Raw genomic sequence first — 14304 nt, forward strand, 5'->3', positions numbered from 1 at the left:
TTTGGACTGCCAGGATTTACGCCCGAACCAGAGAGATAGATAGACCATCTAAGGTAGAAATCTTAATCCAAATGTTGTAACAAGTGCGCCAATAACCAATCGACGGATTGTAATAGCCATCTGTCGATACAAGCTATCCATGGGAGGTCGGATCGGTGTCTGTGGATAGACCTTTGTATGAAAATGACAGTTGACGAAAGCTCGATTCCAACAGTTAATTATTTTAACAGATTTTAACTTACACCAGTTTTTTAAATAATTAAAAAAACTGTTGGTTATGTTTTAAACATAGACATGTACATTTTAATGTTATTTGTACGGTTTTATTTACTTTATTTGGTTTACATTGATTATCAAATATGAGTGAAAACTCGGTAAAATGGAATGACAAAGAGCATTTTATCCGTCGCTAAAAATGGATTGTCTTCGTAGGGTTTGGTTATTGGGATGCAGATAGGAGGTCGATCGACTGTCACGGTCTGATCTCAGATTATTTTCAATCTGAGATTGTGGATTAATTATTGGGTTCGGGCGTTAAACGGCTCCTCTCATGGTTGAGAGTATATATGCCACTGGTGTATTTTTTAGCTTTATGTTAGATTTAAATAAAATATTTATAGTTTTAACAATCGTTTATATCGTCATAATGTACAAAAATTACATAGATTTACAATATATCTATAGAACCTAACAAACCTCAGAATTATTCCATATTACAATTTTGTGGAGCAAATTTTAGTAGCGCCATCTCGGAAAAGCTAAAGTAAGAACAATATTTAAATACGACTAAACGTACGTACGTATTATAAAAAAATCACAACTCAAAATGCAAATTAAATGCAAAATCTGATTTAATAATTACTAATTAATTATTACTTTTTGATTATTAGTTTATAATTTGGTTTATAAATTACTTTGTAGAGGAGCAACCAAACCGTTTTATTCTATACAAAATTAAGTTTTTCTATATATCTACGACATCGTAGCAATCACCAATTTTTTTATATATCTTCATGGAAATCTTGGATTTATTTTATTAACCGGCGTGAAGTTTTATTTAAAATTGATAGAAAATTAAATTTAATATGAAATTGTGTGAGAAATCGCAATATTATTTTCCAAGGAATTTCGATTAGAATAATTCTTAACATCGCATCACAATAGAGGTTCATCTTCTTGAGGTATGGCTTTATCTGAAGAATCTGTGGGACTGAAACCATCATCTCCATTCTGTTCTTCTTCCTCTTTTTGTTTCTGCTTTTTGAGCATGTCCGATAAATATTTACACCGCTGCATACACTCTTCCTGAAAGAAAATTACCATTATTATTGTTTGACTATTTTTTATTACAGCCTTTTCTAGTTTTGTAAATTGAATTTATTGTTTCTATGGATGCCAATTTGGACATGCACTAATTGTATGCACGGGATAATAAATTATAAACAAATAGATCCATATTTTCTTATAACAGTATTAGTCTAGATCCAGATCTTATATAGAATAGAAATAGAAAAATATCTGTAATCAATAAATCAATAACTTAAATAAAAGTAACGGACAGATTAACTTTTGTCAAGTTCAATTTTATTTGCAGTTTTACTAAATATTAACCCAACATTTGCGTACGGTTATGCAAAGATATAAGACTGCACTACGTATTAATCGTATTGCATATTAAATAGAAAAACAATTTACGTAGCATGCGCAAACGCATCGAGAAAAAAGGCACTCTGATATTGGTACTACTGACCTAAAAAGCCACTTACTGTGAACTTACTTTCGCTATTGCATTACCTTACGTGACAAATTTACAATAAATTTTGTGATTTCGTGAATTCATGAGTCCAATGACCCAATCCATGAATTGGCAACATTTAACAATATATTTGTTCTAAATTTGAGCGATAAGACCTTTATATTTTTCTTATATTTACTTCGGGAAAATTTTTCCCATTCATTCAAAACTAATTAATAAAAAAAAACTTAAGAGGTGTCAAGGGACACCCGGATGGAACAAAGTTCCTTTCGATTAATTGGTATCTGTTATGATACCAATTAAATTATAAATTAATCGATATGATAGATATGATAGCTTTTTTACGACACCAATATTATATTTCATCGTCAATTAAAGTTCTAAGAGACCAGGAATTTTTCCACGGCGTTCACCCATCCAAGTACTGACCTCGTCCGACGTTGCTTAACTTCGGTGATCGGACGAGAACCGGTGTATTACAATAGCAAATAGTAAAAAAGTGTCGTTACAACTTTTCGTCTTACTTTTTCCGTCTAGCCCCCTTTCGCAACGCGCGATAAGGAACTTCGTTCCAATACGTAAAAAATATTCTTACTTTAGTCTTCCCTGGAACATTATTAGCGATTTTCTGCCATCGGTCCCCTGCCCCACCTTTGGGGTATTTGGCTAACGAAACTTCCAACGCTTTTTGTTGGGTTTGGGACCAATTGCTTAATGAACTGGCTGACACGTCGTCCGTCTTACGGGTTTTCACCTTAAAAAAATATATATTTTTTAAATCGATTATTTTTTTATTTAACATATTTATGACACAATACATTCCTTATATTATCTCATGTTAGTTGTGTTACATTTAAAAACACACTTTCCCATGACTAAAACCAATTTAGTAGTTCGAACTTAATCCATTCCGTTCGAATAATTCCTTTGAGGCTACCGAGTCATTTTTATAAGTTTATCATAACTATTTTAATTTATCTTGTGCATTAACAAATATTAAATCTTGATAAAGGTACATACATATATTATAATATAAAGACTCATTTATATTGGATACAGATCTTAGACAAAACATACATCAAATGCTAGAATTCCTACCTTTTTAGGTGGTTCCGGTGGCACTTCCGGTGTATCCTGAGCAGGCAGCTTATAACAATTTTCTTTTAATTTAGCGGCCATATGGGTAACTTCCGGCACAGATCGGCCCATACTATCGGCTATCCGTTCCCAACGCTCTGGTGCCCCAGGCGGATATTTCTTTACAAGTCTGACTAACTCTACCAGATCATCGTCTGTCCATAACCCGCCTGTGATAACTGGCGGCGCTGGCTTTTGAAATTAACAGATAAATTTTATTTAAAACATGCAATATAGTTTATCAACACAAAAAAGGTTTATTTAGAAAGTTACCAACAACAGTAAATATATTTAGACATTGTTCTACCAATGAGTTGTCTCGTAACAAAATAGTCTGGTCTGCTACATTCAAAATGCTTCCACTACCAGCCCATTTATATTTAAGGAGGCAAGTTATATGTTACTTGTACCTTAAGTGTTATTTATTTTTTATACATTTATTTATTAAACATATACTTAAAATGATACTGATATTGACATAGAAGTACCATTTCATATTAATTAAAAAGTCAAAAACTACAAACTGAAACTATTTTTGGAAAACCAACCTCTTTTATTGGTTTCACAGTTTCAAATTCATTTTCCGGTTCATCCACGGGATCTAGAACACATTCTCTTTCCCGGGGAACAAAACCGCGTCGTCGCCTTGGCCCGCTAGCGGCTCGAGTCTCCGCTAACGCTGCTTCACGTTCTTCACGGGCTTTGTCTTCCTCCTCTCTGAGTAAATATTATTATTAAATAAATTTGTTACCAAGACTCATCTGGCGTATGCACTTCCTGCGAGAACTGTTTTATAAAAAAACTAATAATTTAAAAAGCATTGCTCAGAAATTCAATTAATGTGTAAAACAAATTTCAATTAATGTTAAAACCAATTCTTAACATAATCAAATATTAAACGTAAACTAGATTATGGCCTCACTTCTTTTTTCTCCTCTTTTCTTCTTCAAGCTCCTGCTTTTTCCTCTCCTTATAAGCTGCTATTACCGATGGCACAGCAGTAATAGACCACCATACTGCCCTTGGTATTTGGAATGGTAATGTGTCCTTTACACTTGGCTTTGGTAATTGATCTAATATTTCAGCTATGCCTGTCTCAAAGCCTGATCTTTTTTGTTTTCTACCTCTTGAGTTTAATATTTGTTCCTATAAAATTAATTAAAGATAATTAAAAAACTATATTATTTAACTGAATAAAAACCAAATCTATATATACCAAATACATTAATTATCTTAAGGATTGTATTAAATAAAAAATTTAATAGAAGATATTCTGTCTTTGTTTACAACACTTTTGTTGTAATAATTTTATGGGTGGTGTATATATTATGTGCACTTCAGTTATTGAGGCTAACCATATCAAGGTTTAAATACAAACAATTGTTTTAGATTTCCTCTTATAATCATTACATTTTAATAATATAATTTATATAGAAGAATATACTCACTGCAGTGTATTTTTTCTCTATATAAGCAGCCCAACCCACCAAATACTGACCAAATGTGATGATAATAAATAATATAAAGGATCCTTCAGCCAGACCCATTTTTCTGACATGCCGGTAATAGTATATGGCTGATCTCCAGTTAGGAAGACCATTTTTGAGTACCTCATTATACCTAAAAAATTTCAATAATAAGAGTTACATGGAAAAAAGGATAATGTAATGCTAAAGTTTTTTTGAGTGTTTAAGTTATTATTCAATCAAGAGTTTATAAACTTACTTTTCTCTCTTTACCTGATCTTTTAGCACATTATGAACCGAGACCAAGTTTCTAAATTGAACATCAGCATCAGGGGCATCATTCTTATCTGGATGTAATTTTAATGTTAATTTTTTAAATGCACTTTTGATTTCTTGCGCTGATGCTTCCTAAAAATAAATAAACAAGTTACTAGCAAATTTTATAATAGTGAATTACTTGTTACATTGCAAAAGAAAAGTACCGAAAGGGTTAGAGTTTAAATTATATAAAATGAGTAATTTTACCGGAGAAACTCCCATTAATTCATAGAAATTTTGATTAACTTCTTCCACCACGTCGAAAACTTCCAAATCGTCCTCGTCCCATGCTTTTACGCTTAGCGAAAGACAAACTAATAAAATCAAACACCGCATCGTAACTACATTTGAGACAATATGTACTATTTACTTTAGTCTAATATTAAGTTACGTTGGCTCGTATACAAATTACAAACTGATAAATTATCCAATTCGAAATATCCACATACTTCAAGCAGCTGCTGTTGACAAATTGACAACCTAAATCTGTGTTGACAACTTTCATTCGGATTTTCCAACTCTTAATTTTTCATGAAACTGTCACACTGATAGCTGACAGTTGTCACTGGGTTGGCACACTTTTGGAGTTTATGGCCTGGTATCTAGACCTTAAGGCCAAACGGTTGGCACTCTTGCATTACACCAAATTAAACAATTTATAATTTTTTTTAAACACTTAAATTGATGTCATAGAAATTAAGGGACTAGAATTAACTAGTCAAAGTTTATTTTTCTTTTAGTTAAGATTTACCAAAACCATATAATTTAAACAAAAAATGGCTACTTAGGGTTGTCATGCCATGAAATTTCTTAAAACATGTACACGTATATTATGATTAATTCTTTCATATCTAATAATACCTTTTTTATTTAGAGTTATACACTTGTTGTACGCGACCGGCGACGCCCACCAGTCTATCGAGCACCTTCGTTTATCTACTCGACGGTTTATAAATTGGCGTAATATAGCAAATTTAATTTTATCTACTTAGGTACATATTCTACTAGAAGGCAAGCTACTAGAGTCTATATGCCTTTAGCGACGAAAGCCCCTAACCATATTTCCTCATAACTTTATTCCTCGTGGCATATTTGCACTTAAAATAAGCATTAAGAATTTTTAATATTGATAGAAGACCGAGTGGATAGAGTTATCGTACTAAGCTCGGTAGTTTAAATGGCAGATACCTAAAGTTTTGAGATTTTTTAGACTTAAGTAGCATCAACTAAATATGTTTGTTTATTTCATAAAATGTAATCGGGCTGACAAGGGCTTAGGATTTATTTACGTAAAATTTACTCTAATTATTTTATTAAATTAAAATAAAATGAAAAAATAATAAATTTGTCACGTTATGACTTTTATATAGATACTCTCTATATTCTTACGACGAAAATAATAATTACTATTATTAAGTTAAACGTAACCATCATAATGAGAGCTATACTCATCTTTATGTTTCACCGCAGACGTAGAGGACGTGATATTTAGGAGGGAGGGCGGTGGGTCAAGGTGGCTAGTTATACATACAGGGTGCCAACCGGCGGGTGGATTATGTGGGTGGACAAGAAAATTCAGTACCGTGCAGCCCCTATCTGGGGTTAAACGTGACGCAGGGATGAAACTCACAAAATAAAATAACGTTATTTCATTGTTAAGTACACTAGCACTAGTTTTCTAAATGTAACAAAATAACATTTTGTGCTCCATGCATTGCAAAAATCCACTTGGATTCGCAATGTTTTTCTTTATTCTTGGTGCAATTTTTCTTGGAATCATGTCAATTGAATCCTTCGTAAGTACTTTAGGTTGTAACTCTGAATCTTACATTGATAGGTATAATAATGATATATCTAGTTGTATTTTTTTTTTAAATATTTTTTTGTGTTTTATTAGCATTACAACAAATTAAACAAACCATAATCTGTTGTCATTATATCATGTCTGTTATATTACAATAAATAAACCTAGTAAATATTGTAGCACAATATTAAATGAAATATTCGAAAAAAGGATGTAAATATACTGAAATCTACATTGACAGAACAATCGATCGAAGGGAAAACATGCGCGTTACGTTTTCAGTTTCCCGCGTAAACACAATATGATTTACTCTGTACAATTATTTAACGAGCATAATAATATGTATTTAAAGTTACACAATATAATTCAGTCTGATTTATGATTTTTATAACATTTATATTCATTTACACTTACTTTAATTTCCTTTATTTCTTGTACCAGGTTTACAGTTCTCTTGGGTCTATTCCTGCGTGATCTAACGAAGAAAATGGTACAATATACATTATTGATTTAACTAAGCTTTATACCAGCTTTATTATTTAAGAATTTAAATAAGCTTAAATATAAAATTGCTTAAGTTATTGTTACAACATACATACTTACATATATTTTATATATTTTGTCACAAAGTTATTAGCGACAAAAGGGGAATATTTAAATACTTTTATTCATAAATTTTATGAAGAGCCCTAGACGAGAGGAGAATATTATAGAATTATAAAAGCTTCTATTGGTAAGGCCTAAAATTAAGCATTTAAAATCAAATTCATGTTCAATAACAATACATTGACAGGAAAGAAACTTTACCTTGCTTTAACCTATATATGAATACATTATTATATTATAAATATAAGGGTTTAGCAATTTTCAGCGTAGCAACTAATCTTGGTGTTAAGAAAAAAAATATCGTATATAAATTCTTAAAATGATTATAGATAGATATTATTATTCAATCAAATTGCTAAAATAACATATTAGTCTTTACTTATTATATATAATTATAAGTATATAGGCTATTTAGTCTATGTTCTGGTCTAGCTTACACAATATTTCACAGTGTGCAGCTCAAACACCTTGTTCCGACGGCAAGCACTGCCCACCACACTGGTTGTGCTGCAAGGAAGGATGCTGTTCACCAGCCACTGTGATACCTAGGCATACACCAAGTACATATTATGACGACCAGTGGTATTTATGGTAAGAGTATAAGAGCTTGGCTAACCCACTTTTGTTGATATAAAATATATTCGAGTTATAATCAGAGTAAGATTGTCAAATTAAGTTTAGCATGTTTGTTATTTATTAGTAATCTTACAGCTAACATACATATTATAAAACAAAACACTTAGACAATATAAAAAGCCACAACAGATAACATAGATAAACAATATATATGAAACAGAAAAAATAAGTAAGAACAAATAGACAAAAATATTGTTAAAAAATTATAGAAAACTGAAATTTAACATTAAATAAACAACAATAAATACTTAATATTTCAAGAAAAAAAACTAGATTGTTACTGCTTAAACAAAGTCCTTTCGCCTCTTCAAATATTTCCTAACATCCTCTTTGGTAAGGTGGAAAATAGCAATATCCTCATAATTAGTGTCATAGTTAGATAACACTCGAAACCTGGGCGAATTATGCAGGTAATTCGAGTTCGTACGAGGTACATGGAACTTTTGTGAGTATCATGTCGCATACGGCCTTACATTTCTCTTTAATATTAGAAATATAACAATCCAAAGTTAATTTTCTGATGTTATTTTTTCAGGCAAATACTATCTCTATTAGCAACAATAGTTGGCTTATTAACCATCTTTCTATGGTACCTGATGTGGAAACGGAATGGTGGAATCTACATGTGCTCTTTGTCTTGCTGCTTCCACCGAAATGCTTCAGAGAGAGATTCCGCGGGCTCAGTATATCCGCCGCCAAGATATAGTCGGTGTAGCTCTTTCCATCAGGCGCCGCCGCCGTATTCCGAAGTATGATTTATTTATTTATTAACTAGCTGACCCGGCAAACGTTGTTTTGCCATGTACCTATATTATTTCTAGGAAACATTTTTTAGTTCAATAAAAATAACTATCTACTATAATAAAAAATAGGGGTTAATGTATGTATGTAAAAAAATTAAAAATTCGTCCAAAAAATAAAAATAAAATGTTAGGGGTGGACAACCCTTATCACTTAGGGGTATGAAAAATAGATAATAGCCGATTCTCAGACCAGAGACTGAATATTCATTTGCTCTTAGGTTTTTGCTCTGTGTTTCGTAATTTGAGGTCTTTTTTGTGATCCTATAATAATGTTTGTCTGTTTAGAAATAGCCAGTCAACATTGACATGTTATAAGCGTTATGTATGTACCTATCATTGAGGTCACACATTGGTTGCAAAAGTTCCTGCTTTTGTTTTGTGTGGCCTTTTTGGCGCGGCTTTTATTAAATAAAACAAAACGGTTATAAAGTATATAAATATTGCAATGCGCAATATCCATGAATATCTTTTAAGTAGATACTTTTACTTTAACTGTAGCGGACTTTGACGCCAGTTGATCTCGATTTTTCCGTCCTAATTAAAAAAAAACATTGTATGCTAATTGTAATTGATAATAGAATCTGTTTTACACTGAAATAATTTACAGTCATAACTTCCAACATTTGTCTATAGACACCACATTGTTTGTTTCAGTCGACGGTGTGCGTCAGGCACTGGCTGATCGCCTACTTTTTTTTATATAACAGGGGGCAAACGGGCAGGAGGGTCACTGGTGTTAAGTGATACCGCCGCCCATGAACACTCAATGCCAGAGGGCTCGCGAGTGCGTAGCCGGCCTTAAGTCGAATTGGTTCGGAAATACTTGTCTATTAAAATAAATTAATGATCGTAAAACGGATATAGACAGTATCTGTATCTCTTATAAAAGGTCAGCGCCACAATTTCTTTTAATTCTTATTTACTACGCCTTTATAATAAATACATATGTTGTTCTAGGTAACATCAAAGCCAGATCTATATCCCCTCGTAATAACGTGTAATGAAGGGGAGGGGAAGCCTGGTGGTAACTACCTTATGGTTCACTACTTCAAGAACTACGTTATTCGAGCACCCGGTAAAATTATTTATATTAAGGGAATTTTATTAGCTGTAGTCATGTTCTAGGATAGATCCTAAGAAGACGCGGGGTAAATAAGCGAAGATATGCCAAGCGTAATGGTGGCTGTACACACTCGTCGAGACACCCCGAGACAGGCCGAATGCGAGAGTGTACAGTAGAGCTCTCGTCTCGCCTCGCTTCCTCGCAGTTGGTCTCGCCTCTCTCGGTCGCCTGTCGGTTTTTTGCGCACGAGTCAAAGGGTCTCGCGAGTAAAACGAGAGCGACCTGTACACACTCGTTCAATCATTAAATTTTGGATAATATTAAAACTTTATGATCCTAATTACCAATTTCTGTTGCGGTGTATAGTGACCATCTTCTTCTTCGCCATGGCTTCGTATTTTTTTTAATGGTTAACGTGAAGAAAATTATAATAACTCATTGCAGAAAGACAAACAGCAGCAGCGGTTGCCACGTCCATTATTAACGGTGTTTTAAATACAATTAACGTAACGAGTGTGTACAGGCTGCGCTCTTCTCTCGGTCCTCTCGGTCGAGACTCCCGGCGGGAAGCTCTCGCCGAGTGTGTACAGCCACCATAACATGCCGGTGAGTTCCCGGTAGAATGCGAAAGCGACCCCGGAGCCTATGTAACGCGGCGTTGTAGGAACTACTCGAGGTGGATAAAGTGGGTATTGCCCACTCTCTGAATAGCAGAGATGCTGGTGTGGGTCGTATCCCCCAATACCCCTGCAGCTTTCGATGGATGTCCACCTCGGATATAAAAAAGTCGTGTTCTAAAGAAAAATCTAAAAATCTTTAGCATGAACTGCCCTTTTTGCGAATTGGAAAGCTCCAAATCTCAATGCCCTGTAGACTAAATCACGATAAATTATTGAAAAAAGTAAAATTAAAATAATTGAAGGTGTTTTAATACAATAGACAATATTTTGCATACTCCATATTAACTTCATGTGTTTTCGCGTGATTGCAATCTAGATGTTTTTTCTGATGTTAAGTGATGGACTTACATTGCCAGAAGGCTCCAAAGTGTGTTGCCGGCCTTTTAAGATTAAAAATAGATGTTTTTACCTGAGACATTATTTTCATATATTTTAAGAGCGCATAATTTTAATTGAATAACTAATATATTCTACAATAAAATGGCCGTAAGCTGTTATGAATGGCACTTGAAATGGGAAATCATGCCCTATCTTTTCCAGGCTCTCTGTCCGCGACTAGCACAGCCGAGTCACTCAACTCAAGTTATATTTGCAACGCTGTTAACGAGGTAAGCGACTTCAAAGTGGACCCATCGCACATTTTATGATCATATTAAACATATATTCCTAACTTTTCTTAGCGCATTTGAACTTGAAACACGGCGAGTCTAGACAAGTGCCTATCACATGCCCAAAATTAAAAATAAAATGGAAAACGATTGAATTTTAAACTTTAAAACGAATTAAGCAAATTATTTGATATAAATTAGTGTCCGATACATTATACTGTACGGAATGAATGTTTTAAATGTTGTTGGTTTGCAAGCCAAGCTAGCTGTGCTAGTATTCGCAGCAGTGAATTACCTTTTTTGTTGTTGACAACACTGTTACGTATTTAGTTCGACCGTATGCATTATGATAATATGAAAAATTAAAGGTATATAATTTTTGTGGATACATGAAATTACGGGTAACAACTTATTAATTCTAATTGTAAGAGCTCGCATAACTAAATAAAATGAGTTGGGTATATACTACTCATCGTTCTAGGCTAACACAATGGTCCCTCCGCCGTACTCGTGTGCGAGTAGTTACAACGAGTGTAGTATGGGCTGCGGTCGAACAGTGTTGCGGTCGTTGACCTCGCTTGCTGAACCAAGGCGGAGGGATTCCAACAACGCTACCTTTAGGGATAACCTTATCAACTCTCCAGTTCAGCCAATGGTAAGCTTATAGTATTTTCATGTGGTAAGGGTATAATGAACAGTGTTGGCCTAGTGGCTTCAGCGTGCGACTCCCATCCCTGAGATCGTAGGTTCGATCCCCGGCTGTGCACCAATGGACTTTCTTTCTATGTGCGCATTTAACATTTGCTCGAACGGTGAAGGAAAACATCGTGAGAAAACTGACATGTCTTAGACCTAAAAAGTCGACGGCGTGTGTCAGGCACTGGAGGCTGATAACCTACTTGCCTATTAGATTTAAAAATGATCATGAAACAGATTCAGAAATCTGAGGCCAAAACCTAAAGAGCTTGTAGCGCCACTGATTTATTTTTTTTGTTTTTAAGGGTATAATTAGCTTAATCTCTTATATATCTAGAAGAGTGCTTAAACTGGACTGATCTGATTGACCAAAATTCACTAATATTTTAGTCGTCAAAACGTAATAGAGACTCTTTCATATATTGTAACGGCTGAAAAAGCTAAAGCATGCAAAAACAGGGTTCTAGGCTCCGAATATGATTTTGTCCCATTCGGTGTCAAGACCCTTGGTCCGTGGGGTCCTAACGCTATAAGGATTTTTAAGAAATAACAAACAGGATAGTCGACATCACAGGAGATCGAAGAGCCGGCAGCTACCTCGGACAAAGAATTAGTCTAGCGATTCAAAGGGAGAAAGCTGCCATTATCTTCGGAACCTTGCCTAAAGGGACTCCTTTTAATAATATATTTTAGTTATTATATTATATTTTTAAGGTTTTTAGGTTTTAGGTATATATAAAATTATTTTTCTCTTTAAATATCGATAAATTGACCATTTAAACTTTAAGAATTCTGTTTTCAAATTCGGCTACTCAATTTTTAAAACCTTTATTTTTCTTTTAAATTAAAAGGCTACATAGATAATTTATCTTTAATGAGCTATTAATTTTTTACTTTTATATTACAGGATCCATCGTACGATCTAGACTTAGAGCTCATTGACTGTGAAATGTACTGCGACGGAGGCTGCAAGCCGCGTCTAGGTGCATCTCCTCCCTTACGCCATTCGCACTCCAACTCCGAAGACACCATCTTCGACCACGAAGCGTACGGCATTCGACATCTGTTCCCTTCACCTGAAGCTGGCACCTGTGAATCTCCACCTCAGCCTACAAGTCCTACGCAAACCTCACGAGACTCCACTTTACGACGACTAAGCGAGGACCGACGCCTCAGACGACTGGACATAGGAAAGAAATCGTCTAGAACACGAAAATCGAGCTTATACATGCCCCTATCGGCCGGCTACACCGGAAGGACTTCGAGAATTTCGCCGGGGACCAGAATCTCTTCGCGATCGGCCCCGGCCACGCCCTGCGGGGCTCTAGTCCCCAATTTGTTGAACCTCACCCAGAGGGTTTCTGCTTCAAGACTGAGCTCGCGATCTTCGAGACTGGAGGAAGAAAACGATCCGTTATTGGCTACTGATACGGAAAATCAAATCTCTGAACACAAGTTTTAACACAGTAAGAAAGATTGAAAAGTATAGCTGTCTGTTCATTTAGTATTACGTAGACAGATATCTAGAGCACATTTTGATAAAATGAATATTAAATGGACTGAGCATATTGCAACAAACTCTGCGCGAACTCACTGATAGAAGAGTATTTATAAATGGGATTTCCAGAAGTTACTATGACAGAACCTTACACTAGTCTCTTCACGTCCGGTCTATTCTAAAGCATTATTCTTATGTCCCAAAATAACATAAATCTTTTTACACTGTTTTAACTAAATAGTTGACCTTTGTATGCTGTAACGTAACGATTTTCGAATTCACTTGCAAACTTTGCAGCGCAGCGTTTCGTCGATTTATCGGCCAAAAAGTTAGGCGAAGTGAGTTAGATGTAATTCGAACACAGTTAATCGTCCTTCAATCGTTAAGAGTGTGCATACAGATTTAAATATTACTCAGAGTATCAGATTACGTAAAATAATATGGGAAATAAAAGTTCCTTAAAATATGGCCGCATGTCAAATAAACTAAAACATGGCGCCATTTATATAGAATATTCCAGATGTGTACTTTTTAACACTACAACAATTTATATTTACTACAATTAATTTTTCGTTTTTGTGTACTGACCGCTCTATTACTAAATCTAACCAAAACATATACATATATGAACGGGCAGCTAACGAATGGATGGATCAACTAAGTAATTAAGAATTATTTATTCCATATATGGGTCATTGAATTATTTGAGATTGCCTTCAAGATAAGACGAGATCAATTTGATGTTGTGATTGTATTTGTAGGATATGCTCATACGTTTACACTTCCATGTATGCTGATTGGTACTTAACAGGAAATTTGTCGTGTATAAAAATTTCCTTCTCAGATTTTATGTGAATTTTTCCAAATGAAACGGCGCTACAATTTCTTAGTTTTTTTTTTATATTTGAATTATTTTACGACGCTATATGTATGAATTCCAATCTATTGTGTTTTCGTAAATGGCAATTACGAAACATTATTTTGTTGTATATTTAACTCAGCCTAACATCTAAAAACGGGTCTGTATGCAATTTAGATATTATACATAATTCATCAATATCCGCTGACGTCGCAATCGTAACGCCCGTCAAGATTCAATGTTATTTTAAGTTACTGAATGCTGTCCAATTCTGTGCCCGTTTAAACTATGCACACATAATTTTGGACGTCGAGCTTGTTACTAGGCCAGGGTTTAAAGTGACGGAAGGTTCACGCATTGTATTCTGTACTTAG

The 14304-nt window shown here is 34.4% G+C and overlaps 2 protein-coding genes across 4 annotated transcripts; one reads left to right on the forward strand and one right to left on the reverse strand.

Moving 5' to 3' along the window:
* Positions 1–868: 868 nt before the first annotated feature.
* LOC125054702 (uncharacterized protein F54F2.9) lies at positions 869–5150 on the reverse strand. The gene is made up of 8 exons (XM_047656730.1): positions 4885–5150; positions 4619–4767; positions 4342–4513; positions 3816–4039; positions 3442–3610; positions 2855–3085; positions 2352–2510; positions 869–1305 (listed from the first exon to the last, which is right to left on the reverse strand). Exons 1-8 carry the CDS (start codon positions 5011–5013, stop codon positions 1156–1158), a joined length of 1383 nt encoding a protein of 460 aa, XP_047512686.1. The 5' UTR covers positions 5014–5150; the 3' UTR covers positions 869–1155.
* A 1076-nt stretch (positions 5151–6226) lies between these two features.
* On the forward strand, positions 6227–14087 carry LOC125054803. 3 transcript variants are annotated; one of them, XM_047656913.1, is made up of 8 exons: positions 6227–6473; positions 6923–6971; positions 7539–7678; positions 8259–8472; positions 9484–9601; positions 10810–10877; positions 11359–11532; positions 12481–14085. In XM_047656913.1, the coding sequence occupies exons 2-8, from the start codon at positions 6969–6971 to the stop codon at positions 13033–13035; spliced, it is 1272 nt and encodes a 423-aa protein (XP_047512869.1). In that variant the 5' UTR covers positions 6227–6473; positions 6923–6968; the 3' UTR covers positions 13036–14085. The 3 variants fall into 3 exon arrangements, with proteins under 3 accessions (XP_047512869.1, XP_047512867.1, XP_047512870.1); XM_047656911.1 differs by lacking the exon at positions 6923–6971 and having other exon boundaries at positions 12481–14086; XM_047656914.1 differs by lacking the exons at positions 6227–6473; positions 6923–6971; positions 7539–7678 and adding an exon at positions 8010–8168 and having other exon boundaries at positions 12481–14087.
* Positions 14088–14304: the final 217 nt, after the last annotated feature.

Source organism: Pieris napi, chromosome 12 (genome assembly GCF_905475465.1).
Source record: "Pieris napi chromosome 12, ilPieNapi1.2, whole genome shotgun sequence".
In the NCBI taxonomy this organism is placed as follows: domain Eukaryota; kingdom Metazoa; phylum Arthropoda; class Insecta; order Lepidoptera; family Pieridae; genus Pieris; species Pieris napi.